Source organism: Pogona vitticeps, chromosome 3 (genome assembly GCF_051106095.1).
Source record: "Pogona vitticeps strain Pit_001003342236 chromosome 3, PviZW2.1, whole genome shotgun sequence".
Lineage (NCBI taxonomy): Eukaryota > Metazoa > Chordata > Lepidosauria > Squamata > Agamidae > Pogona > Pogona vitticeps.
In genome coordinates, this window is record NC_135785.1 from 442,703 (window position 1) to 470,335 (window position 27,633).

The 27,633-nt window shown below is 47.7% G+C and overlaps 1 protein-coding gene and 1 long non-coding RNA gene across 2 annotated transcripts; one reads left to right on the forward strand and one right to left on the reverse strand.

Annotated features, from left to right (window-relative positions):
- Nucleotides 1-207: 207 nt before the first annotated feature.
- Nucleotides 208-5,193, reverse strand: LOC144587952 (uncharacterized). The gene is made up of 2 exons (XR_013543221.1): nt 3,557-5,193; nt 208-3,466 (listed from the first exon to the last, which is right to left on the reverse strand). It is a non-coding gene; the product is annotated as an uncharacterized LOC144587952 (long non-coding RNA).
- A 96-nt stretch (nt 5,194-5,289) lies between these two features.
- LSG1 (large 60S subunit nuclear export GTPase 1) lies at nt 5,290-27,633 on the forward strand. The gene is made up of 14 exons (XM_078389695.1): nt 5,290-5,453; nt 6,374-6,500; nt 6,584-6,704; nt 15,881-15,967; nt 18,422-18,508; nt 20,140-20,200; nt 20,924-21,100; nt 21,681-22,070; nt 23,473-23,574; nt 23,823-23,965; nt 25,229-25,353; nt 25,749-25,828; nt 26,659-26,832; nt 27,142-27,633. The coding sequence occupies exons 1-14, from the start codon at nt 5,295-5,297 to the stop codon at nt 27,319-27,321; spliced, it is 2,013 nt and encodes a 670-aa protein (XP_078245821.1). The 5' UTR covers nt 5,290-5,294; the 3' UTR covers nt 27,322-27,633.

The window sequence follows — 27,633 nt, forward strand, 5'->3', positions numbered from 1 at the left end:
GACTGGTGACCCCCTCGTGAGTTTTCATGGCCAAGCGGGGACTTCAACCCAGGTCTCCCGAGTCCCCTGCCCAAGTTGGACACTCTGTCCAGTACATTTATAAGAATGGCCACAATGACAGAAGTTTGGAGGGTGACCATGAGGAACCGGGCCTTCTCGGTGGTGGTCCCTTTTCTGTGGAATAAGATTCCAGCTGAGGTGCATCCTGGTATTTAGGAAATTAGTAAAGACCCAACTCTATCAAGCAGCCATTAAGCATTTGTCACCAGAGGTGGTTAATATTCATGTTTGAATTTAGTTTTTTTCTTTTTCGCCAACTGTATTTGAGTCAGTTTGTGACCATATCAATCATATTGAAATATCAGGATGGAACTGGGGCAGGAGTTGAGGTTGTAGGGTTTTATCCTGCAAACTGCTCAGAGTACAGTACTGGGTATTAACTAATAGGGCAGTGTGCAAACCAAATGGAACTCAACAGATGGGAAACCTTGACCTCTGAGCGTTGAGCCTGGAAGCAGGCGGTGCACCGTGGCCTCTCCCAATTTGAAGAGACCCTTGTCCAGCAGGCTGAGGCCAAGAGGCAGTCCCGAAACCAGCAAAATCAGGGAGCTGGACAGGGGACAGATTGGATTTGTCTTCAGTGTGGGAGGGATGGTCACTCTCGAAATGGCCTTCTCAGCCACACTAGATGTTTTTCTAAGACCTCTATTCAGAGCATGTTACCATAGTCTCTCGAGACTGAAGGACGCTTACTATGAAACCAAATAATTAAAATAAAGATACACATCACACTGGGTCTCTGAATGATCTGTATTTCCTAAGGAAAAAGAGAGTATGCAAATTTCCCGGACTCCTTGAGGAGAGGACTCCTCAAGCCGTGACTCCCCGGCCCTTGTCGGATTAAGAAGCAACCACAGCATAAGCAGCCAAGTCCTCTCGTCCTGCAAGGGCTCTCCTTCCTCGCCAGCCTTTGGTGAGCGCAAGACGTACCGTAACAGATCGCCTCCGGTGTGCTGATACTAAGAGGAGGCTTCAGGAAGTCTCGTGAGGTCTCACTTCCCCTTCTGGAAGCCGTGCTCGGCCTTGCGCTGCAAAGCTTGTTCCTTCACAGATTTAAGAATCATGGCCTAAACATCACCATGATGGGAGAGGGAAGAGAACACTAGAGTAGACCCATGGGGGGGGGGCTGGGACCATAAAAACCAGAACACAAAACTGGAAATCCACTTAGTCATTTTTAATAATGAATAATGTTTTGCATTAAACCTTGCAAGAAGCCCCTTTGGACTTCTAGAGGGTGTGGTTAACTTTTAGTTATTATTTTTATTTGATAATAAAACTAAATTATTGTTGTTTAGTCGTTAAGTCGTGTCCGACTCTTCGTGACCCCATGGACCAGAGCACGCCAGGCCCTCCTGTCTTCCACTGCCTCCTGGAGCTGGGTCAAATAAAACTACAGTAAATTACAAATTCAATAATAACCACATACAATGTACATAGGACTTTCCCCACCCGTGCCACCTTCACCCCTCGGGACTAGGTAACAGGACATTGGTTCTGGCAGGGACTGAGAAGCCCTTTGGTCTGATCCAGCCTCAGGCTTTCCTTTCCTTATGACAGCCTGTCTGTGGGAGATGAGATACAACTACTTAGCAGGACCATGAGCAAGAGAGACCCACCAGGTCATGCAACAAATACTTCAAAAAGTTTTACAGTATATGGAATAGCAAAACCACTGAAACCACTAAAACCCCAAGATTTCAGCATGATTTTTTAAAATTTAAAATATTTTACCCCACTTTTCTCCTTCAAAAAGATCCAAGATGGTTTACATCATAAAAAGTTATAAATGTATTTATTTATTTTATTTATACCCTGCCCATCTGGCCTAAAAGACCACTAAAAAAGATCAAACAGGCACCACTCCAAAAGATAGTAAACAAAAGCAGCACTAGAAACACATACAAAGCAGTCAGGCAAGGCCATCCGTTTAAAAACTTCACTCACACAGTCCATCAGCCTGCCTGAAGAGAAAAGACTTTGCCTGTTTGTGGAAAGACAGCAAAGGTGAAAACCAGCCTGGCCTCCGGGTTGCGGGGGGGGGGGGGGGAGAGAGGAGTTCAAGAGTCTGTGAGCAGCAACAGAGAAGGCCCTTCTCTCGTGTGCCCACCAAACGTCCCGGTGAGGGTGGCGGGACTGAGGGGAAGGCCTCTCCTGACGACCTTAACACCTGAGCAGGCCGCTGAGAGAGCTTGGACCCAGGCCATCGAACGCTTTATAGGCTAGAACCAGCACTCTGAATTGTCCCTGGAACCCTCCCCGTCCAGATCCCGGCGCAGGTCATCCACCGAGGCGACCAAGGCAGTTTCTGCCCCATAACCTGGCCTGAAGCCAGACTGAAATGGATCAAGATCATCCGTCTCATCCAGGAACCCCTGGAGCTGAGAAGCCGCAACCCGCTCCAGCACCTTGCCCAAGAATGGGACGTTGGAGACTGGCCGGTAATGACCCATTCTTGTGGGACTGAAGGAAGGTTGATTTCAATAAGGGACTTACTACTGCCTCTTTGAAGCCTGGTGGGATCCTATCCTGCCCCACGGAGGCGTTCCCCACCCCTCGCACCCGCTCAGCCTGTCCCATTTCTGGCAGCTTCTATGAGCCAGGGAAAGCAAGGGTCCGGCAGACGTGCGGTAGCCATTATTCACCGCTTCTCCAAGGGTCCCGACCAGATCAGGAACCATTGCCTTACCTTAGGTTTATGAATGCTGCTCTCCAGATCACCCACAATAACCCTTTTTATTGCCTACTTCTTTGTAACCTATGACTATTCTAAAATATAAAATAAGTTCTTTCCTGAGGGGTGGACAGAAGAGAGGAAAAACAGATATAACAAAGAAGCAACCACAGAATGACAGCCTCAAGTCAGAAAAAAAGGCAGAACATTTTAACAGAACGAAGACACATTTGGCTGTTTTGGGTTTCCAGGGAAGCAGAAAGGCCTCTCCTTGGCGAGAGCGCCCCAGACAGGAGTGCCAAGTGGGCCTCCTTGCTGAGCTGCATTCCCTGGCCGGCCGGCTGATCCAGGGCTGGCTTCCTGGCTGCCCCACCCGGCCTCCAGGGGTAGAGCCTTCTGGGGAAAGGCTTCAGGTATGGTGACCAATTCGAATGGGCAGATTGGCACCTGAGACTGGAAGAGGATGCCATCCCAAGCTGGCCTGTAATTCCCGGGTCCCCAACCCCCCTCCCAGTATCTCCCTTTGGAGCTTTCAGGCAGGACTAGTTAGGCCCACGACAGCCACCCATTGCATATCCATGAGGAGGGGATCAGTTTCATAGTTGAGTGATTTTCAAAATGAAGTGATTTGTGTCGAGATGAACTGGGTGATTTATGACGTTTTCGTGTGTGAAGTGGGCCAAGGCTGTCATCTCTCTTGCCCTCTGTATCAGGCCCAGTCCCGGGGCTGTCCTGCGGAAAAAAGTTTACGTTGGTTGGGAAGGAGGAGAGTGGTCGTCTGAAGCCCCGCTGCCTCCCTGAGCACCCCCCCAAGCTTCGTACCCAAAGGAAAAACGCTGCGTCCACAAGGCTGACCATTCGCTTCACTTTGAGGTTTCTCCTGCGGTGCCGTGTCCTGCCTCCCACCGTGGAAGTTTTGCTCCAGGCTGGAAGTCGCCGGGGTCTGTTTCAGGAGCGGTTCACCCTGGAAGTGTCCAACAATCTGGGGATCAGGATTGTTGGCATGAGGAATTGAAGCCCCAGGGGACTTTGCACCAGCCCAGGGGCTCAGAGGATCCTTGGAAGCCCACAAACACCCCACCCACCCCAGCATACACATTTCATGATAGCAGAATCCAGAGGAGTCTCAAGAGAGATGGAAAAATAATAACAGAAGACCAAGAAAGAGGCAGAGGGGCTCACTTCCTATTTTTGCTCATTCTTTCCCCAAACGACAGACGATGACCCTCCAGGCAAATGTGAAGTGCAAGCGGGGGGGGGGGGGGGGACAGGACTGCAGCTGGAGGATGATAAACAAAGAGTCAAGGAATGCCTCTTGAAGGAGTCTTATCCCCAGGGTTAAATGGAGTGCAGGACACTCCCTCTTCTCCCCCCAAAATTTCCTTTATAATATTCTTATTTTTTTATGTTTTTCATCCAGATCTTTATTGTATTTAACCCTTTCTCTATTAATACATCCTTAAGTTTATTTTTAAGAATTCTGGGGAAGCTCTGAGCCTCCACTACGTGCAATAAAACGGTGAAATAGGTGGACTCAATATATATCTATAATTATTCCAACACTCTACTGTATTCATCAGAAAGGGATTCGTTATTCTCTTTATTTCTTCTACAATTCCTTCATTAAAAAAGAAGCCCTCCATTCTGTCAGAGTGTTTTGGCACTTCAAGTTCCTTCCTTATTACCAGGAAGCTTCTATTTTGTACTATAATATCTGCTCTATGTCTAAGGTGGTTTGCGATGTAATATCCCCTAGTATTTGGTAATTCCAGCCCTCCTTCTGGCCGTGCTGTGTATCCACAGGGCTCCCCTCCAGCACCACATTTCAAACGAAGGCCTCATCGTCTCCCCTTCTCAGCTTTCTCTCCTGCCCAGCTTTCGCACCCAGGCAGGCGGCTCTGACCAGGTGGGCCAGTGCGGATGAGCTTGGTCTCGGCCCCCAGTGACAGCTCCTGACATTTGAGGATCTTTTCTGGTGCCTTCATGGCTGAGTCACGTCCGAGCCTCGCGTCTTCTTCTGATTTCTTGGCTGCAGATTTTCTCAGACAACTAAAATCCCAGGAACAGGTGGGTTTGGGGATGGGCCCTCTGTGAAAAATTGGAGACGTCTCATCAAGGAACCCCCGCCTCGCCTTCCTTCCTTCCTTCCTTCCTTCCTTGGTTGTGTTGCCCGGTGGAACCCCTTGCCACCACATGGAGTGACGTCATACAAAAGGGGACGGGACACCTCCAAGCAGGGCAAGCGAGCAATCTCGCCCCCCCCCGCCCCCTCAGTGGCTGCGCGGGGGGGGGAAGCAGCAAGAACGTTGCCCCGCCCACGGGAAAGAAGACCACGTGGGGGGGACGGAGTCCCCGCCCCTCCAACGAAGCTCCCTTCGCCCCGCCTCCCGTTCCGGCCTCCAGAGCCGAGCGCGGCGTCGCGTGGCCTTGGCGCCCCCTGGCGGAAGGGACCGAAAGGACCCGGAACCGCTCGCGGCGAGAAGCGATTCCTACCCGGAGTCTTAAGAGAGGCGTGCCCAGCCGGAGAAGCCTATTAGCCGAGCGCCGCCACGTGACCCGGATGCGTGCTCTCGAGCTGCGGTCCCCCTCTTACCGCGGCGGCGGCGGCGGCGGCGGCAGCATGGGGAAAAAGAAGACGACGGCTTCGCCGGGGCTCGGCCGGGCCCTCATCCGGCAGCGCACGCAGGGCCGTGGGAGCCGCCAGGCTGGGGCCGGATGGGTAGGTGGGCGGGCGGAGGGAAGGGTTTTATCTTCCGCCTCCCCCCCCCACGACCCTTCCTTCCCTCCCTTCTCCCCGTGGGGGGGCTGGAGGGTGGTGGGGCGTCAGAGAAAGGGAGAAGCAAAGAGACCCTCCGTCCCAGGCTGGCCCGGCCCTGGCGCTGAGCGAGGCTGGGCTCCGCTCCTCTCCCTCAGGGTAGACTGCTCCCGAGGGTGGAGGCTCGCCCGGTGCCAATCCCCAAACTCCCCGCAGCGAGAGGGGGCGGGAAGGCCTTCGGGGCCGGCGGGGGGGCAGCGTCAGGCGGATACTCAGGACGCTCTTTCTCAGTCCCTTCGTGCTTGAGGACTTGGACCCCCGAGTTAAAAGGCCGCCTGCCGCTGACCCCTCCCCCCGGATGGCGGAGGGGAGGCGGTTCTTGGTCCCTGGACAGCCGCCCTTGGAAGTCAGGTGTTCCCTGGGGCAATTTCTGCACACATCCTACCCTGTTTCCCCGAAAATAAAACCTAACCTGAAAAACCCTAGTACTGTATGATTTTTCAGGATGCTCCTAATATGAGTCCTACCCCCAAAATGAGCCCCAGTTCAGTGAAGCCCCGCCCTCCACACTTGTGCAGCCACCAGAAGATGACTTGAATGTATTTGAATAAATGTAGATTGTTGTACATGAAAAAAAACATTCCCTGAAACTAAGCGTTAATGCGTTTTTTGGAGCAAAAATTAATATAAGACCCTGTCTTCTTTTCGGGGAAACACACTACAAGCTGGAGGATGCCAGGGATAAGCGGGCTTGCCACTCTAAGCTGGTGGGTGTCTTGGGAGCCAGTCTGGGCTCCCGTTCTCCAGGCAAAGGATGGACCCCAAAGTGCCAGCCCTTGAGCTGATGGACCTGCTGGGCTTGACTTGAGCTTTTCCTTCCACAGCTGCACACCAGTGAACTGAACGACGGGTATGACTGGGGACGCCTCAACCTTCAGTCTGTCACAGAGCAGGACTCGCTGGAAGAGTTCCTGGCCACAGCTGAACTGGCAGGCACCGAATTTGTGGCAGGTGAGTTATCGTCCAAGCATGAATGACAGTTTTCCAAATCCTGACTCTTATATTGCTGCTGAATGTTTTCTGTTGTTTTGTAGAGAAATTGAATATCAAAATAGTTTCTGCAGAAGCTCATACTGGGCTCCCAACAGCAGAAGAGACCAAAAACATTCAAGACCTGCAGGAGCAAAACAAGCAATTCCTGTGCATTCCAAGAAGGCAAGTCTTTTGCTGCCAGGATGGGTGGGTGGGGTGTTAACATTTTATATTTTGCCCTCCCAGCCCTGTTGTTTGGCATTGATGGCAGTGTTTTCGCAGTTTTAGGATCAATGTGCTGAAAGATTTGAGGGTGTTGCTGGTGTCCTATTGTTGCTAAATATAATTAGTCATGATGTGGATCCTGACACACAACTGTCTATCACAAGGATGTTATACTTTATGTCAAGAGATGTTAAGCATTAGAAGTATGGTAAAAAAAGGAAATGGAGGAAGAAGAGGGAATATCTTGGTCAAATATACTCCAAATGGAAAGTTGGACTAGAGAGTGGACTAGAAACGTAGGTGAGCTTAGAAAACTGAAAAAATCCTGGTCGTAAGGTTGATGATGGCACCGGGGGGTGGGGGCGATTTTTGTACAATATATATGTACACTTGGTGTTAGTATTGTCATTATTGTTTTTCCTTAATTAATAAAAAAATTTAAAATTGATAAAATTTGGTTATTGAACAAACATCAAGAAAAAAGAAGCAAAAGAAAGGGAATAGTTAGTAATATGTATTATTGAAGGCTTTCAAGGCCTTCATGTTTGGCCTAAAAAACCTACGACAACCAATAATTAGTAAAATTTATAAACATTAGTATATTCAGGATTCAATCAAGCAACAACGAAAAACCAGTGGCAGTAGGATTTTGAGGATGAGATTAAAGGAAGACAACTGGAATAGGAGACGGTCAGAAAGAATAATGCAGAATATGTCTATAAGGGTAAAAGAAAATTGATATAAGGTAGCATGGAGATTCAGGGTCTGGAAAAGAATGTTGGGAAAGTGTGAAGGCAAGAGGAGAAGGAGATGACAGAGGACGAGATGGCTGGACAGGGTCATCGAAGCGACCAGCACGAATTTGACCCAACTCCTAGAGGCAGTGGTAGACAGGAGGGCCTGGCATGCTCTGGTCCTGGGGTCATGAAGAATTGGACACGACTTAATTACTAAACAATAACAAGCATAGAGATGGTATTTAACTCCACTAAGACTGAACATACAATGGTGCCCTGCATAGCGACAATAATCCGTTCCGGATTAATCATCGCTATGTGGAAACATTGCTAAACGGAACGGAAAAACCCATAGGAACGCATTAAACTTCGTTTAATGCATTCCTATGGGGCCCAAACTCACCGTTCAACGAAGTTCCTCCATAGCACCGCCATTTTCGCACCCTCTAAAAAAATAGATCGCTATGCAGATTCGTCGTTAAATGGTGCACTCGTTATGCTAGGCACCACTGTAATAAATAAAAATATACCATCTCAATACTGGAGATGCAGAAAGGAAAAAGGGACTTATATGCATATGTGATGGACATGTGAAATAAGACAGAAAGAATAGATACTGCTTTTGAAGGGAATTAGAATATTATTGGATGTTATATTCAGATATAACCAGTCATTGCTCTCCTGCATACAATTTAAGAATGATCATTTGAAAAAAGAACAGAAAGAGTTAGTTGTTATAATGATTACGGTAGCAAGATAAATATTTGCAAAGAATTTGGAAGAGTGACAAAGAAATTAATCTTGAAGATTGTCCCCCCTCCCCAGGGTCAGTAGAGAAGACCGGAAGAAATTTTGCGAAGTATGGGGGGGAGAAATATTAGTAGTGGGGGGAGTAGGTAAAGGTAGTAGGATTTTATGTTTATGCTTATTTTTGTGTTTAGTTTTTTGTTTCGTAATAAGGGGAGCAAGGGTACACCAATCAGGACTAGTATTAGTAAAAAAAATAGTAACAAGTAAATTGAAATATGGTTAAATATTTAAATTTTCTTACATGGAATGTAAAAGGCCTTGGATCTAACTCAAAGAGGGCTAAGATACAGAGTGTTTTGAATAAAAGTAATAATGATATTGTATTTCTGCAAGAAACTCATCAAAAACAGGAAGGTGTCAATGAACTGAAAGGTAAATGGATTCAAATTTATGAAAAATCATTTGGAACCTCTAAATCTCGAGGCGTGGCAATATTAATTTCAAAAAAGTGTGAATTTCAGATTGAAAAAATAGAAAAAGATACTCAAGGAAGATACTTGATAATACAAGGGAAAGTGAGAGGGGAAGAGATTACGCTTGTAAATGTGTATGCACCTAATGAGCGACAAGAAGAATTTTTAGAAAATATATTGGGAAAGTTGGATAAATTGAGAAAAGGGTCAGTAATATTAGCAGGAGATTTCAATATGGTAATGGATTTGGCGAAAGATAAATCAAAGCTGCAGACTGGGGAAAGGAAATCTAAAACTACAGGTTTTAATAGATTAATAAGTAGAACTGATTTGAAAGATGTATGGAGAGAGTTAAAAGGGGATGAAAGAAGATTTTCTTTCAGCTCACAGGTGCACAACACATATTCAAGGATAGATTATATATTTGTGTCTAATGACTTGCTTCCTAGAGTAAATGAAACAGTTATTGATGTTATACAAATTTCAGACCACGCCAGAGTGAAAATGGAGTTGATGATTAAATGTGATTATAAAGTGGTAAATAGGTGGAAAATGGATACGAGGATATTTAGAAATCCAAACCTAATTGAAAAATTTCAAAAGGATCTATATGAAACATGGGAAATAAATGAGAAAGGGGGAAGTCAAACTAAGGTAATATGGGATGCAATGAAATCTGTGGCAAGAGGGTATGCATGTAAAATGTCATACATGATAAAGAAAAAACAGGGGGAAAGAATACAGGAATTAGAAGATAATATAAAGGAATTAGAAAAGATAGTTATAAAAACTAGGGATAAAAAAGCAATAATAGAATTACAAGCAAAGAGAAAGGAACTGGAAGGAATTCATTTAGAAAAGGTACAAAGAAATTTAATATATTTAAAAAGAAATTATTTTGAATTTAGTAATAAGAATTCTAAATTATTAGCTAATGCGTCTTCTAAAAAAAAGAATAAAAGTAATATAGGAGTAATACAAGATATGAAGGGGGAAAGATGTAATAAAACAAAGGAGAAGCTTGAAGCTTTTCAAATGTTTCACAAAACTTTATATACCAGTAAAAATCCTTCCACTATAAAAATTGAAGAGTATATTAAAAATAATTTTAATAAAAAAATCTCAGATGATGATAAAAATGTCATGGAGCAGATGATTACGGAAAAGGAAATAGAGGAAATTATAAACAGTTTAAAAGTAGGAAAGACCCCTGGAACAGATGGGCTAGGCCCAGAGTATTATAAAGTATTTAAAAAGATCCTTATACCAAAATTAAAAGAGTTATTTAATAAGATATTAAAGGGAGAAGAAATCCCACTTTCATGGAGAGAATCACTTATAGTTTTAATACTGAAACCAGATAAAAACCCTGCAAACATGGATGCATATAGGCCAATATCATTGATAAATCAGGATGCTAAGATATTTACGGCAATAATGGCAAAAAGATTGAATAGTTTTATGTGGAAATATATTGAAAAAGACCAAAATGGATTTATACTTGGTAGGCAAATGTCTGATTTAATGAGGAGGGTACTTAATGTAATGAACTTGGCGAAAGAAAGTAATTCTAAGGCGGGAGTAATATCACTAGATATATTTAAAGCTTTTGATTCAGTGGAATGGGAGTCATTGAAGACATTAATTAAGTATTTAGGGTTTGGATCTAATTTCAATCATATAATTCACCAACTTTATTCTCAGAATACAGCTAAGGTTATAGTGAACGATGGTATCACTGAAACAATATACTTAGGTCGGGGCACTAGACAAGGTTGCCCCCTATCTCCAGTACTTTTTACAATGATAATTGAAATTTTGGCACAGATAATTAGAGAAGATAAACAAATTAGAGGGGTAGATAATAAAGAGAATGGTAAGATAAATTTATTTGCCGATGACACATTATTAATAGTTAATAATCCAGTTGAAACAATTGAAAGGTTGAAAATACATTTGAAGGAATTTGAGAGTATAATGGGATTAAGGATAAACTGGGGGAAGTCCGAATGTTTATTGTTAAACCATTCAGACGAAGAGGAAAATAAAGTGAAAACAATATTTGAAGGTAAAATAGGAAAGGTTATGAAATATTTGGGGATTAATATAACTTGGAACCTACAAGAAATAATCAAAATAAATTTGTATAGATTAAAAACAGAGATAACTGGAAGGATAAAGGAATATCAGAAATTAAAAATTTCATGGTTTGGTAGAGTTGCATTATGTAAAATGAAAATAATCCCTAAATTAAATTTTATATTTTGGATGCTCCCTATAAAGATTACAGAAAAACAATTAAAAGAATGGCAGATAATGATAAATTGTTATTGCAATGGAAATAAACGAGGGAGGATTAATAAAAAATTATGGTATGTAGCACAAAAAAAGGGAGGTCTTGGATTACCTAATATAAAATTATACTATGTAGCGAATCAGCTTAGACATATCCCAGATATAATTAAGGATAATAAAAATTTAATTTGGATGGATATTGAGATGGAAGGAATACGAGAAACTGTGGAAAGTATCTTGTTTAAAAAGAAAATTGCAGAAGGGATAAAAAAGATTAAAAATCCGTTTTTAAGAAACATGTTGGAAAATTGGAAGGAATTTAGAGAGGTATTGAGTCCACAGATATCTCCTTTATCTCAGGTAGTGGATTTAAGGAATTTCCCAGAAAATTTAAAAAATTTAAAGAATGTATTAAAAAGCAAACAGATAAGTAGATTAAAAGACTGGACAGAGAAGATAAAAGAAAAAGGGGATATAAAAAAGATATTAGGGGGAGAAGGGTATTCATGGTTAAATCTAATTCAATTAGAAAAGTGGACAAGAGAATGGTATACTAAAGAAGGGAAAGGTAGAAAAATGACAAAATTTGAAGAAATTATAGAAAAAAGATTGAAATCAGAGGAAAAAACAGAAAGAAAAGGAACTGTAAGTCAAATATATAAATTATTAAATCAAGTAGAACAGGGTACTGTAGGGTTAAAAATGCAATGGCAAAATGATTTGGATGAAGAAGTAATAGGAGAAGAATGGGATAAAATATGGGATCAGAGAATTATGAAGAACATGTCAGTAAGGATAAAAGAAAACTGCTATAAAGTAATATGGAGGTGGTATTTAACGCCGGTCAAAATGAATATGATGGATAAAACTGTGTCATCATTATGTTGTGTTTAGTCGTTTAATCGTGTCCGACTCTTCGTGACCCCATGGACCAGAGCACGCCAGGCCCTCCTGTCTTCTACTGCCTCCCGGAGTTGTGTCAGGTTCATGTTGGTTGCTTCGCAGACACTGTCCAGCCATCTCATCCTCGGTCGTCCCCTTCTCCTCTTGCCATCACACTTTCCCAACATCAGGGTCTTTTCCAGGGAGTCTTTTCTTCTCATTAGATGGCCAAAGTACTGGAGCCTCAGCTTCAGGATCTGTCCTTCCAGTGAGCACTCAGGGTTGATTTCCTTTAGAACTGATAGGTTTGTTCTCCTTGCAGTCCAGGGGATTCTCAAGAGCCTCCTCCAGCACCACAATTCAAAGGCATCAATTCTTCGGCGGTCTGCTTTCTTTATGGTCCAGCTCTCACTTCCATACATCACGACAGGAAAAACCATAGCTTTGACTATTCGGACTTTTGTTGGCAAGGTGATGTCTCTGCTTTTCAAGATGCTGTCCAGATTTGTCATCGCTTTCCTCCCAAGAAGAAGGCGCCTTTTAATTTCAGGGCTGCTGTCTCCATCTGCAGTGATCATGGAGCCCAGGAAGATAAAATTTGACACTGCCTCCATATCTTCCCCTTCTATTTTCCAGGAGGTGATGGGACCAGTGGCCATGATCTTAGTTTTTTTGATGTTGAGTTTCAGACCGTTTTTTGCACTCTCCTCTTTCACTCTCATTACAAGGTTCTTTAATTCCTCCTCACTTTCTGCGATCAGAGTCGTATCATCTGCATATCGGAGGTTGTTGATATTTCTTCCGGCAATCTTAATTCCGGCTTGGGTTTCTTCCAGTCCAGCCTTCCGCATGATGTATTCTGCATATAAGTTAAATAAGCTGGGGGACAATATACAGCCTTGCCGTACTCCTTTCCCAATTTTGAACCACTCAGTTGTTCCATGACCAGTTCTAACTGTTGCTTCCTGTCCCACATATAGGTTTCTCAGGAGACAGATAAAGTGGTCAGGCACTCCCATTTCTTTAAGAACTTGCCATAGTTTGCTGTGGTCCACACAGTCAAAGGCTTTCGCATAGTCAATGAAGCAGAAGTAGATATTTTTCTGGAACTCTCTGGCTTTCTCCATAATCCAGCGCAAGTTAGCAATTTGGTCTCGAGTTCCTCTGCCTCTTCGGAATCCAGCTTGTACTTCTGGGAGTTCTCGGTCCACATACTGCTGAAGCCTACCTTGTAGGATTTTGAGCATAACCTTGCTAGCGTGCGAAATGAGTGCAATTGTACGGTAGTTGGAGCATTCTTTGGCACTGCCTTTCTTTGGGATTGGGATGTAGACTGATCTTTTCCAATCCTCTGGCCACTGTTGAGTTTTCCAAACTTGCTGGCATATTGAATGTAGCACCTTAACAGCATCATCTTTCAAGATTTTAAATAGTTCAACTGGAATGCCATCACCTCCACTGGCCTTGTTGTTAGCCAGGCTTTCTAAGGCCCACTTGACTTCGCTCTCCAGGATGTCTGGCTCAAGGTCAGCAACTACATTGTCTGGGTTGTCCGGGATATCCACATCTTTCTGATATAATTCCTCCGTGTATTCTTGCCACCTCTTCTTGACGTCTTCTGCTTCTGTTAGGTCCCTCCCATTTTTGTCTTTTATCATGTTCATCTTTGCGCAAAATGTTCCTCTAATATGTCCAATTTTCCTGAACAGATCTCTGGTCTTTCCTTTTCTGTTATCTTCCTCTATTTCTTTGCATTGTTCATTTAAGAAGGCCCTCTTGTCTCTCCTTGCTATTCTTTGGAAGTCTGCATTCAAGTTTCTGTAACTTTCCCTATCTCCCTTGCATTTTGCTTCCCTTCTCCTCTCTGCTATTTCTAAGGCCTCGTTGGACAGCCACTTTGCTTTCTTGCATTTCCTTTTCTTTGGGATGGTTTTCGTTGCTGCCTCCTGGACAATGTTACGAGCCTCTATCCAAAGTTCTTCAGGCACTCTGTCCACCAAATCTAGTTCCTTAAATCTGTTCTTTACTGTTCTTTCATTATGTTGGAGTTGTAAAAAAGAGAAGGGGACGTATTTACATATGTGGTGGCTATGTGAAAAAAGAAAGAAAGAATGGAAAGTAATATTTAGGGAAATAACTGAAATTATGGGATTGAATATTTCAATGTCCCCAATAACAGCTTTATTGAATTTGAGTAAAGAGCAATTGGTGAATGAAAATAAGGATTTAATAATAATAATGATTACGGCTGCAAGGATAATTATGGCAAGGAATTGGAGAAATGAAAATCAATTTAACCTTGAGGAATGGTATAGAGAATTGTGGGATATGGCTATTAATGATAAACTGACATGCGATATGAAAATAAGCAGGGGCCAAATGAAAAATAATGACTTTAAAAAAATATGGAACGTATTTTTAGAACATGTATTTCGGAGAGGGAGGGGGTATACACCGAGTGAAGAAACATTGAAATTTTGGAATGAAAATGGATGGAAAGAAGTGTAATGCTAGTCCTGAGGGTGATGGGTTCACTGTTATGTTTTGTAATTTATAGTTTCGTAATTTACAGTTTGTTTTTTTGTAGTAGTAGGTATTCTGTATTTTTTGGTTTTTTTATTATTATTTTTTGTACTTTTTAAATTATAAATAAAAGAAATTAATAAAAAAAAAAAAAGAAGATTGTTATAAAGAAATGTGGAGTTTAGCAGTTTAATGGTAAGTTAGCATGTGAAATGAAAATAAGAACAAGAATGGTAAAGTCTAATGTTCTGAAAGATGTATGGAATTTGTACATGGAGTATGTCTTTTCGAAGGAGAAAGGCTGTATGCCAGCAGAAGAATCAATGTATTTTTGGAGAGGAATAGCGTGAAAAGTGGTAGAAATTGATATTATTGTTTAACTACAGTGGGGTCTTGACTTAAGAACGGCTCGAGTTAAGAACATTTTGACTTAAGAACCACTCTCATAGGAAAATATTGACTTAAGTACTTAGATTTGAGTTAAGAACTGAAAAAAACCACGTGGGAGGCAGGGAAAGTGCAAAATTTGAACTTTCAGTTAACTGTTGGCCAGTGAAAAGGGTGCCTGTCTGCTTCCTCACTCCTCCCAGCGTTTAGAGAGTGGATTGGGAGACAGTCTTCGGACTGCCTGGTACTGTCCTGCCTGGACTGTATTTTCCCTGCCTTCCCTGAACCTTTCTTGACCTAAGAAAAAAAGAAACAAAATATCCCCCTCTAGTGGTCAAAGGCGGAATAGCAGCTTCCCATTAGTTTCTATGAACGGAAAAGAGCAGATACGGATCAAATGGTTCTCAATGCATTCCTATGGGAAATGCAGATTTGACTTGAGAACTTTTTGACTTGAGAACCGCCTTCCAATACAGATTAAGTTCTCAAGTCAAGACCCCACTGTAGTCCCATGAGTGAAGATGGCGTGAGTGGGAAACATTTATTGCGTATCGTGTAGTTACTATTGAGTTTGTATTTTATTTTATTTTTATTTCTGTAATTTGCAATTTCCTTTTTTTAATCAATGTGTATATAGAGTAAAGGGATGTGGTGGCGCTGCAGTTTAAACCGTAAAATCCTCTGGACTGCAAGGTCAGAAGATCAGCAGTTTGAATCCACACGACACAAGGAGTTCCCATCACTTGTCCCGGCTCCTGCTAACCTAGCAGTTCAAAAACATGTAAAATGCGAGTAGATAGATACCACCACGGTGGGAAGGTAATGGCATCCGTGTCTACTCGCACTGTCCATGTGACCACGGAAATAATCTATGGACAAACGCTACGCTGGCTCTATGGCTTGGAAATGGGGGTGAGCACCACCCGCTAGAGTCAGATAGGACTAGACTAAATGTCAAGGGGAACCTTTGCCTATAGGATCTTACAGGGAACTTCCAAATATTCTCTTGGATGCATCAGCTGCTAGTTCACGAGCCACCCCATGCCTTCTCTAACTTCATTCCCTTTTCCTTTCGTGGTTCCTTTAGGCCACCCTGGGACCAGCATACTAGTCCTGAAGTGTTGAACCAAGCAGAGAGAGACAGCTTCCTGGCGTGGAGGAGACAGCTTGCCCGGTGAGTGTGCCCGGGTGCTCCCTTGTTGGGCCCCCTTGCTCCCTAGCATTCTGCAAGGGTCTGAGGGTTCTAAGAGGGGCTCCTCCTTTTCTCCAAATAAATCAGCAGACTTGCGAGGTTTAGAAATTGGAGTAACGTTTATTGCTGTATTTAACAGAAATTCAGTATCGGCAAATGCGTTCCAACCTTTATCACCTCCTAACAATGGATCGTGGCGGCGCTGCGGGCTAAACCGCAGAAGCCTGTGCTGCAGGGTCAGAAGACCTGCAGTCGTAAGATCGAATCCACGCAACGGAGTGAGCTCCTGTCGCTTGTCCCAGCTCCTGCCAACCTAGCGGTTCGAAAGCATGCAAATGCAAGTAGATAAATAGGGACCACCTCGGTGGGAAGGTCACGGCATTCCGTGTCTAAGTCGCACTGGCCATGCGACCACGGAAGATTGTCTTCGGACAAAACACTGGCTCTATGGCTTGGAAACGGGGATGAGCACCGCCCCCTAGAGTCGAACACGACTGGACAAAAAAGAAATTATCAAGGGGAACCTTTACCTTTACCTAACAATGGATCAGAGAGGGGCTTCCATTTTTCTTCTTTAAAGGGGTTTCCCCCAACAGAGTTCCAGGGTCCTGGCAGTCCATTGTCAGGTTAGAGTTCAGTAATGGTCCGGATTCCCCTTCCATTAGGGGTATTGTATCCTTGTCCTGGAGGTCCATCCAGGCTGGTTCCCAGGAGGGCGTAAGGGTCTGCCATGTTTTGACAGGTACCCCCTCATCTGGGTCTCCATCACCCTTCATTCAATCCTCTCCCTCCTTTCCCTCTCAACATACTCCTTTTCTTCCCTCAGCTTTCTCCTCCACTCTTTCGCCTCCATCTTGTTGTGTAATTTATAAAGGAGGTTGTGAGACACCGAGATAAGTTGTTTTAAATATATACTTTATCTAAGCCTCTTAGGGAAAAGGTACACGGGGATCCCTAGCAAATAAACATAACATCTAAAAACATATTACATACCATATACAATTGAGCAAAATATGCAACAGCAGTCAAGGTAACGCCAATAAGTAGGCAAACTCAAAAGGTTCTGCCTTGCACGTAGCTTCGCACCGTACGAGGGAGGGTGTGAATGTGAGGCTGAAACAAACTACATTTGTAAGGCTGATTAACTACAGGGAACACATGAGGTTCCTTCCAAGGTTATCCATTCAAGAGAAAAGACATGTTACATATTGAATATTACAACACATCTCACCCCAGTAGGAAGGTCTCGGGGTGTCGCCTCCTTCCTTCTCCTATAATCTGCCCCTTCTTTTGGCATACGGAGCCTTTCCCACGTCCCCATCCATAGATCCTTCATTCATATCCATTCCCAACCTGGAGGCACTTCCCCTTCTCCCCCCTTTATATCCGCAAATCCGCCTCTACCTGGGGTTTTCGTTCCTTTCCTGCCAACAATTTCCTGCTCTCCTCAACCGTCAACATGTGTAATTTCTTGTCCATAGGCACAGGGTCTGTTTTTCTAGCCTCGGTCTTTTGGGGGCGGGTCACAGGTGAAATTTGCACCCCTTTCTCTATGGAGAGGGGACGAAACGGCACTCCCGTGAGAACAGCTGGTTTCTCGCCTCCAGTCTCACAAAGGGACAGGAGCTTATGCCTTCCCTGTTTAACCTGAAGCAGAATGCCAGTTGTCGCTTGGGGTGAACAGAATCTGGCCCTCCAGCCGTTGTTAGACCCCAGCTTCTGTCAGCTGTAGCCACAAAGTATTTTACAAGTGATACTGCAAAATGTAAATACAGTTGAAAGAATAGGGTTAAATTTCTTGAAATTAGTCTGATCTAGTTGATAACCAATTAATGCACACCATGATGCATTAAGTGTTAAAAGCCCTTGTGATCATTAGAACAGCATGAAAGGCCCCAGATGCCTGTGTGAAGAAACGTGGCTGCCTGGCGAAGGTGCCTGGCGTATCTCCTGAGGGCGAAGGGAAATATGTGCACAAGGGAGCCACAAATGTGACAGGGCTCACTTGGGTTCTGAATCACAGGCTCGGCCCATGGAGAGGAGGACCATGATGATGGCCGTATGAGAAGATGCACTCCGGCAGTCCTTTCGGGAGATTGCAAGTGGTCATGGTGGCTTCTAAATCCCCTGGCAGGCCAAAGGGGCAGGTCTCTCTGGTCCTTGCAGAAGAGCGGGTACGAGGGACGGGCCCTTTGGCTGGGGTTTCTACTGTGTGTGTCCTGATTTCCCCACCGTTCTGATCCATAGTGGATGAATGTTGGCAGGCCCTGTAGATAGATGGTGTTCCCCTCATGAGAAGCTAATGTCATTCTGGGTGTTGTGATTATAGCAGCTGGAAAACAGCTGCTTTAAAATGATTGGATCTGTGGGTCATTTGTGACTTCTTAAACCTCCCCACTGTTATGTATTCCTCCTCCTCTCCCCCCCCCCTTCCAGGCTAGAGGAGGAACACAAGCTACTTTTAACCCCCTTTGAACGGAATTTGGATTTTTGGCGTCAGCTGTGGCGAGTCCTTGAAAGAAGGTGAGGCTCACAGGCTCCCTTTTGCAAACAGTGGTCCCTGGAACTCCCTGCCAAGAGGCTTGTGGCGCTACAATCAGGGCCATGGCAAGTTCCTCCCTTCAGGTGATGCGTTCACGTCCATGTTATGGACGGTGGCTGGCAGAAGCATTTGCTGGTAGAAAAAGTTATTGAAAGGGACTGGGATAAAAGAATTATGAAGAATACAGTGGTGCCTCGCTTGATGATGTTAATTCGTTCCAGTAAAATCGCTGTAGAGCGAAAATGTCAAGTAAAATAAAAAAGCCCATTGAAATAAAAAAGCCCATTGAAATGCATTGAAAACTGTTCAATGCATTCCAATGGGCTGAATACCTGCTCATCCAGCGAAGATCCTCTATACGGCGGCCATTTTCGGGTGCCTGTTAAGCGAAAAATGCCTCCTAAAAACAGCGGGGAGCCATTTTGAGCAGCCGGCGGCCATTTTGAAAACCCAACGATCAGCTGTTTTGATCGTAGTAATGCGAAGAATCAGTTCCCGAACCAGGGAACCGATCGTTGCAAAGCGAAAAAAAAACCATTAAAACACATCGTGAAGCAGATTCGTCGTTATACAGGATAATCGTTAAGAGTGGCACAACTGTATGTCTGGAAGGCTAAAGGAAAATTGTCATAAGTTAATATGGAGATGGTATTTAATGCCAGTAAAACTGACTATGGTAAATATCGTCACTATGTTGGAGGTGTAAAAAAGAGAAAGGGACGTATTTACATATGTGGTGGTTATGTGACATCAGAAAGAAAGAAAGAAAGGAAGGAAACAAAATTTTAAAGAAATAAGGGAAATATCTGGATTAAATATTCAAATGTCAATGGCCTTATTGAATATGATCAACTGCTGAAAGAAAATAAAGATTTAATTGTAATAATGGTTACGGCAGCAGGGTTAATACTGTATTTGCAAGAAAGTGGATAAATGAGAACCAAATTAATTTAGATGAATGGTATAGAGAATTATGGGATAGGGCAATTAATGATAAATTGACATGTGACATGAAAGTAAGAAGAGGCCTATCAAAAATATAATGACTTTAAGAAAACATGGAGTGTATTCCTGGAATATTTATTTCGTAGAGGGAAGGAGTATATGCGGAGGGAAGAAACAATGAATTTTTGGAGAGAAAATGGATTGAACAGAATTGAAAAATATTATAAATACTAGCCCTGAGGGCGAAGGTGGCACTGGTGTATTATGTAATTGTATTTTATTGTAGTTTTAGGTTTATGTTGTCTATGTTTTATGTTTATTTAATTAAAATAATAATAATAAAAAGAAAGGGACTGGTGCAGGAAGGGTGACACAATCTGTGGAGCTTGGGTGATAACCGTGTGCAACTGCCCTCAAGGCCCCTGGCCTTTGTGTTTGCTGTGGCTGCCACACCGGCCCTGTCACACACACACACACACACACACATGCCTTACATGGTGTGTGTGTGTGTGTGTGTGTGTGTGTGATGAGTGGTTCCCTAAACTCAAACATGTAAACCGCCCTGAGTAGCTGACTAGTATTTCACCAAGTGGGGCAGCCTAGACGTTTGTTAATAAGCTAGCAAGCGAACAGGGAAATGAGTGGCCCTTTTCCTTTCCTTTTGCAGTGACGTGGTGGTGCAGATAGTAGATGCCAGGAACCCCCTTTTGTTCAGATGCCCAGACTTGGTAGGTGAAACCATCCCGATGTGCCTTGGGAGGCCGCTGCTCCATCTGGTGCCTCGGAGGGCTGGCCCTCTTCCTGGCTAAAAGGAGTCCTGTGTCCTCTCGGCCAGGCCGTAAGGGGGCCCGTGACTCTGGGCGCGGGCCCTCGGCCTCGTTTCGTTTCCTTACTCCAGCAGATCTGAATCTTCCACGTGCCTTTTCATATTGTCAGCTGGGGGGGGGGGGAGGCTGTCTTGGAGCCCATGGAGTAAGTAAGGAGGCTGGAATGAATTCCGAATGAAACAGCAAAAGACACTCTGCCCCTCGGATGCAAGCGAAAGTCTCTCCAGCCCAGCGTTCTGTTTCTGCCTCTGGGGGACCCCTGGGCAGGGTATGGGAGCAACTCTTGTCTTCCCACTGGCGCTGCCCGGCAGCCGAGGGTGACCTGGCCTTCGCTCCTGGAAGCGGGCCTTTTCCTTCAGCGGTTTGTCCTCTGATGGGTTCCACTTCCAAGTGCCAGGAACGCTGTGCGGGGGAAGCCGATCAGGCCTGGTGGGGCTGTGTGGGTGTCGTCTGCCTGTCCGTCTGGGGAACTGAGCGCTCCTTGAACTCCTGGGAGAAAGTGCCGCTCGTTCCTCTTCTGTGGGGAGGATGGGGATGAGAGGGGGGGTTCTCGGGGGGTCTCACTCCCGTTTCTCTGCATGAACAGAAGAGTGATGGTGGCTTGGCCTTCTTTGTACCTTGTAGGAACTTTACGCCAGAGAGATTAGCCCAGAGAAAGAGAACCTCATTCTCTTGAACAAAGCCGACCTGCTGAGCGAGGAGCAGCGCTCTGCCTGGGCCCGATTCTTTGAGGAGGAAGGGGTGAAAGTGGTGTTCTGGTCGGCCCTGGCGGAAGGGAAGCGGCTGGCGGCTGCTTCTAAGGTAGCTTTGGGATGTCTTGTCAGGACAGGATGCGGAAAGCCCTGGGGGTGGTTGCTTTCCTGTGGCCAGATCTCTTAAGCTACCCTCGCCCATGCCTTCAAAATGTATAGTTTTCATACAATGCTCTCTTGTTGGTCTGCATGCATGAAGATGCCCCTATATTTTTATTCTAGAAGTGAAAGAGTTCCGAGAACAGTCATGGCTCCGATAAATGTGTTCATGCATTTAAGAAATGCTAAAAGTTGTTCTGTCTTAAAGTTTGCCTCTTAGTTTCCCTCCCCCATGAACAGTCTGTCCCACAGAGCTCATCCCAGGCTTAGACCCGGGGGGGGGGCACCCCCAGCCTCTCCTTTGCTCTCTGGTCGGCTGAGGCAGGTGATGAGGCGGCAAGCACCAGCTTCATCCTAGTTTGAGGGCTCGGTAGGTGAGAGGTCTGTGGGTAGTCCATTTCCCATTCAGACAGCCAACCCCCAGTCCGGTGGCAGTCTTGCCCAGTGGGCGTCCCGAGAATGCGGTCTGCTGTACTGCAGCCTCTGGAGGGAGAGGGGACGCCCTCTCTGAAAGCGTCTCTCGTGCGCAGGGGGCTGAAGCTGTGGAGGAGCCGGGCCTGGAGGCCGAGTTTTCCAGCCAGAGGGAAGGGCGAGCCTCCCCCTTGAGCAGCCAGGATGGAAGTGAGACGGAAGAGAGTGACCGTGAGGAAGACAGTGACGTGTATGAGGACTGTGAGGAGGAGGAGGACGAGGAGGAGGCCTGGCTGACCTGCTCCGAAGAGGAAGACCGTGGGACCGCTTTCGCCGAGCCTTCAGGCGGCCGGACCGCTGGCCCTGAGCTCCAGAAGCCGGGACCCTTGCAGGACCGGCCTGTTCGAAACAGCAGCCGCTTAGTGCAAAGGGAGGAGCTTCTGGAGATATTCCGATCGGTTCATGCCGGGAAGAGGAAGGTCAGAGAGGGAGAGGTCACTGTTGGACTGGTGAGTCCCCCCACCCTATGCTCAAGTGCGTGCACACACACACACACACACACCCCTACCCCAGGCGGTGCCGTGAGGGTGTGGGCTGTCTTTCTGTGCAGACTTTGGCAGCAGCAACGTCCCTTTTTCCTGTGCCGTCTCTTCGTCCAGATCTGAAAGCAAAGCCGCCAGATTCCAGCTGGGATTTTCCCACAGAGTCGCTGAAGATGCATAAGCCCTGACAGCAAACGGCGGCCAGTTAACGAGGTGCTCGTTCCGTGGCTGGTTGCGTGACCGGTCACTTTGCTGGCACAGCATTTATTAGCTGCAGTCGGCTGCCACAACTTAAACACTCTTGTCTACTCTGAAAGAAAATCCCAGCATGTGCTCTGGCCCAGGGCTTGGAGGAGCAGGGCTGGCCTCTCATCCTGCCAGCTGAGGTGGCTGCCTCAGGAGACGGGCGTGGAGGAGGGCAGCCTGGGCAGAGTGTGATATTTGCCCTCTTCCCCAAAGGGTGAGACTGTTGTGTTGAGGTGCAGAACTGGGCAATGCCCCAGTGTGAGCTCTGGGGCAGAGGTGGCCACAGCGGCGCCTTGCCCTCGGTCTTGGGTCACGAAGGTCCTAAGCCAGCTGCACTTTGCTGACCAGCAGGCCAGTTGTTGGGCCAGGCCATCCAGCTTTCCTGGTGCTGAGTTGTGCAGGCTCGGCATTGGGAAAGGGTGTTTTCTATTTTTGGGGGGCTGGAATACCCAGAGACCAAATTCCCAGATGGCCTGTCTCACTGGGAGGTTTGTGGAGTGCACCCAGCACCCAGGGGTGGAATTGCTTTGCAGGCCCAGCTTTTGAGTGGGAAACGGTAACTCTGAACGTGGGCAGAGTGTTTTTTTTATAGGGTACGGTGTTGTGACCAGAAGCACCTATGGGTTTATGCTGGGGAAGGGCGAAGGGGGTGGGTCCCAGGCAGGCAGTCTATGGGGGTGGCGTTGGGAGTGGTGTGTGTGTGTGTGTGTGTGTGCAGCCTGTCGGGAGGAGGGTGGCTTTTCTCTGGGCATTCCTCTCTTTTCCCACAGAGTTTGCCTATTTAAAGTTCCGGTGGGAATTCTGCATGCTGCTCTCCCCCTGCCCCCCACCGCCCGACCTTGTGGTCTGTCTGTGGCTTCGTCTTTCAACCAGCCAGGAGGACTGCCGGCTTTCTGGGGAAACTTCTTTTGGGCAGAGGAAGGCAGGCTTTGGGCTTGAAGTCGGCTTCCTGCTCCATTTTTAGTGGAGAGTTTGCTCGGCAGGCGGGTCAACCCTCCGCCGTCCCCTGGCCAGGTGGGGACCCCGGGGTGGAGCTGGCCCCCTCGCGCGCCGGCACAGCAAGTCAAGGCAGGCTCTGGCGAGGCCTGTCTGAGGGTCAGCTGCTCCCCTCTTCCCTTCTTAGGTGGGCTACCCCAACGTTGGAAAAAGCTCAACCATCAACACCATCCTCGGGAAGAAGAAAGTCTCCGTCTCTGCCACCCCTGGCCACACCAAGCATTTCCAGGTACAGGCAGGTGGGCAGCAGCAGCAGCAGCACATAAGGTCAGGCTGGCAGCCCGGGGGAGGGGACTGGCAATGTCTCTGCAAGGCCCAGTGGGGGCTGCGTTGGGCCTTGAAGGGTCCCTATACCCCAGTCCCCCCCAACGCTGCCCCAAAGAAGGCTTGAAGTAAGTCCGCTGGAGGGTATTCAAAGGGGCTGCTGAGCTGCCCTCTCCCTCCCCGTGTGATTTTTAGCTGGCTCCTCTTTTGCAGACGCTCTACGTAGAGCCTGGCCTTTGTCTCTGCGACTGCCCTGGCCTGGTGATGCCCTCCTTTGTCTCCACAAAGGCGGAGATGATCTGCAGCGGCATCCTGCCCATCGACCAGATGAGGGACCACGTCCCCCCAATCTCCCTCATATCCTTCTACTGCTCAGGGCGGGAGAGGGAAGGTGTGCGGGAAACACACACACACACACACACACACACACACACACACACACACACACACACACACACACACACACACACACACACACACACACACACACACACACACACACACACACACACACACACACACACACACACACACACACACACACACACACACACACACACACACACACACACACACACACACACACACACACCGCTGGGTGTGCCGTGCACAAATCTGCAGAGTGTTTGCATGAGGCTGCATTTTGGCAAAGCGGGCTGGGGGAGCCGGCAGCCTCCGGTGGGGAAGAAGAACCTGGAGGTTAGAGGGGAAGGGAGAGAGACAGTTGGGGGAGCTCTGGATGGTTGAAGGTGGGCAGCAGGCAGTGTTCGTAGGCCAAGCAGCACCTTATGCAGCCATCATTGGAGAAGTTACTCGAAATAAGTCACCCACGAAGAGGAGGTGAGAGTGTTGGGGCCCTAAAGTCTGGGATTCCCCTTGGCAAAAAGCAGCTGGGTGATGGGCCAAGATGGGCAGGGTGAACAGGAAGGCTTTCTGGCCCCAGGGTGCCCTGGGGGGGTTGTCTGTGTTTATGGGTGGGTGGTGCAGCCTGGGTGCCAGCTGGATGGGGCGGGTCTCCTGCCAGCCTGGCCTGTGCCAGAAGTCCCCCCCCAGCTGGCAAAATTCCCCATGGCATCCGCCTCTTGGCCTGGCTCGGTGAGGACCTCACAGGCCACCACCACCCCGGCTTTTGCCTTTGGCCCTCATCCTTTTGGGCTGCCTCTCTGGGTCACCATGGCGGCTTTCAGCTGCTGCTCCTTCCAGCCGTTGTGCTGTAGTGGCTGGTGGTGGTCCTGTGGATGGAGCAAAAGAAGAAGAAGAAGACCTGGGCTGGACTGCTCGGGTTCCACCCACCCCACTCCTCTGCAAGTCTTCTGTCTGGATGCTCTGCCCACTTCCCTCCCCGTAAACAGCCCTTGAAATGCAGAATGTATGTGCCCGGGGGTGGGGGGAGACGAAGAGAAGGGGGAGGAAGTGCAGGGAGGCGGAACCTCGCCTCAGGAGAGGATCTGGACAGTCAAGGCTCTTTTCCAGGTTACAAAGGACAACTCCCAGGGTGATGCTGTGGGTTTCCCCTGAATGCCTGGTCTGGGACAGGACTTGTCTATCTGGCTCTTTGGGGGGAAAGTCTGGCCTTCCCCCCCCCGCCCTGCTGCCAGTATGTTTCCTTCATTGGCTTACATCTGCCAGCGAATCCCCCGTCCCATCCTGGAAACTACCTACGGCATCAACCTCATCCGGCCTCGAGAAGATGAGCCACCCGACCGACCGCCAACATCGGAGGAGCTGCTCACGGCTTATGGGTGTGAGTGACAACCCCGTGGGCCCTTGGGAAGGCTGGCTTCCTCTTTGGCTGATAGTTAGCAGGTTCCTGGTGCCGCAGGCGGGCATTTCCCCCATCTGGTGGAGGTGGTGCCTTAAGGAGGTCGGATCCCAGGTGGACGTGGTGAGGACTCGGGAGAGGGCCTTCTCTGTCTCTGCTCCCAGATGATTGATCAATAGATGGATGGATAGATAGATAGACAGACAGAGAGACAGACAGGTAGACTGAGAGGGAGAGAGAGAGAGAGGTACTTTGGGGGTGGATGGGAAGGCCTTTGCCTTGCCCCTCCCCAGTAGAGATGCCTCCCATGTATGGCTGAGCTGCTTGCCCCCCAGGTCACCTGGTCTTCCTCCCCTCCTTTCCGTGTTTCCTCACAGGTATGAGAGGCTTCATGACAGATCACGGGCAGCCGGATCAGCCCCGCTCGGCCCGCTACCTCCTGAAGGACTACGTCATGGTAGGTTCTGTAGACAGAGGTGCCCGCAAAGTGCCGTTAGGTTACAAGGGGCTCCAACCTTTGGGTGCACGTGGACATTGACACAATCAAAGCACCACTGAGGTCTAGACGTGGAGAAAGGGAGAGAACCGTCTCCTCGGGCCATCGGGCCAGCTCTTACTTCACCCCTAGCCTGACGATCTGTAGGGGATACTTTAGACGGAGAAAAGCCTGAAGTAACAGTGTTTTTTTTTTTCTCCATTAAAAATGTCAGGCCTCTTCTTCAGAGGTGGGTCACACATGGGCTGAAAGTCATGCTTGTTCAGGGAATAATGGATGAGCAAAGCTGGAGGACCAGATAAAGCTCCCAGCTTACCTCCTCCCCCCAGAGAGGGAGGGCCTGTCAGTGGCCAGAGGAGGCCCTCTAAAAAGGGTTAGGTGGGGGAGCCAAAGAGGAGGTGCCCAAACGGGGGCTCCTGGATGGGTTTGGGAGGCGAGGGGGAAGGACGGGAGCAGGCCGTGGCTCCTCCAAAGGCCAAATAGGCTGGTTTTTCCCCTGCTTTTTAAAAAAATACACGTTTCTCTCCCCCCCCCCCCCCGCTTTGGATGGGATGTCTGGGGTTGCTTTGCAGGCAGCAAAAATGTGTCCCAGGTGGGCCTGTGTGTGGCCCCCTGGTGCTCTTGCCCCTTCTCCTTCTGCCCCAGCGTAGAGGAATGCCCAGAGTTGAATAGGTACTTTTTTCGGGGGGGGGGGGAAGAGAGCTACATCACACTGGCGGATGGGTGCAGCTGGCCCCCTTTGGACTCTCAATAAACAGCCCCTACCCACCCCCCTTGTCGGACACTTGCAGGGTAAACTGCTTTACTGTCATCCACCGCCTGGAATTGACCCCTGCCACTTCCAACTCTGGGACAGAGAGGAGGCCTCAAGCAAACGCACACCGCGGGATGTGGGACTGCACCCTGGAGGGAACCCCAAAGGGAAGCAGATAGAAAACCTTGTGGACGCAGCATTTTTCCATCAGGTGAGGAGCGTGGGTGTGCTCATGAAGGCAGCAGTGCTTCAGACGACAGTTCTCCTCCTTCCCGGCCAGTGGGTCAGGGCGGAGGGGGTGGGGGTTGTTGGAGGGACGTTGTGCCTGACTCTTTGAAGACCCACCTTGATGGGCAAAGGTGGGCCTGTGGGTGGCTGAGCGTGCGTGGCGGTGGGTGCCCTTGCAGCGAGAACCGTCTTCCAGCTTTCTGGAGGAGACGAGACCTCCTTGTTTCCTGTGCCCTCTCCTTACCTTTGGGTCGTCCCTGTCCTTATCCGGCCTCTGCCTGCTTTCTCCCAGGGGAATGTCCGTGCCTTGACCCGAGGCCGCCCGTCTGCGCTGGGCTGCAGCGGAAGCAGCCGCCTGCCAGGGCCCTCCACCTCCAACGGGCAGGAGGCCCCCGGAAAGCCCTGGAAGAGACACGGCAACAGGAACAAGAAGGAGAAAGTTCGTCGCCTCACCAAGAACTTGCAGGCTTGAAGGGTGGGCGGTGTGTGTGTGCGGGGGCACTGTGCTCCTCTCTGGGCTGGCGGGAGTGTGGGGAGAGGGAGGGGGCCTCCTCAGCCGCTCGCCATCATGCCCACCCCCGCCAGCTCCTCTTCGCAGACCCTGTGCTCCCTCCAGCGGGTTGCCCGCCGCGTGCCCAAGGGCTGCTCACAGGCCAGCCACGGCCTTTAGGAAGATGCCCTTGGCTCTTTTCCTGGCAAGCAGGGAGCGCAAGAGCCAGTTCTTCTGGTGTGTGTGTGTGTGGGCGGGGGCAATGGGGAATAAAAGGTGACTTCCTTTCTCTTC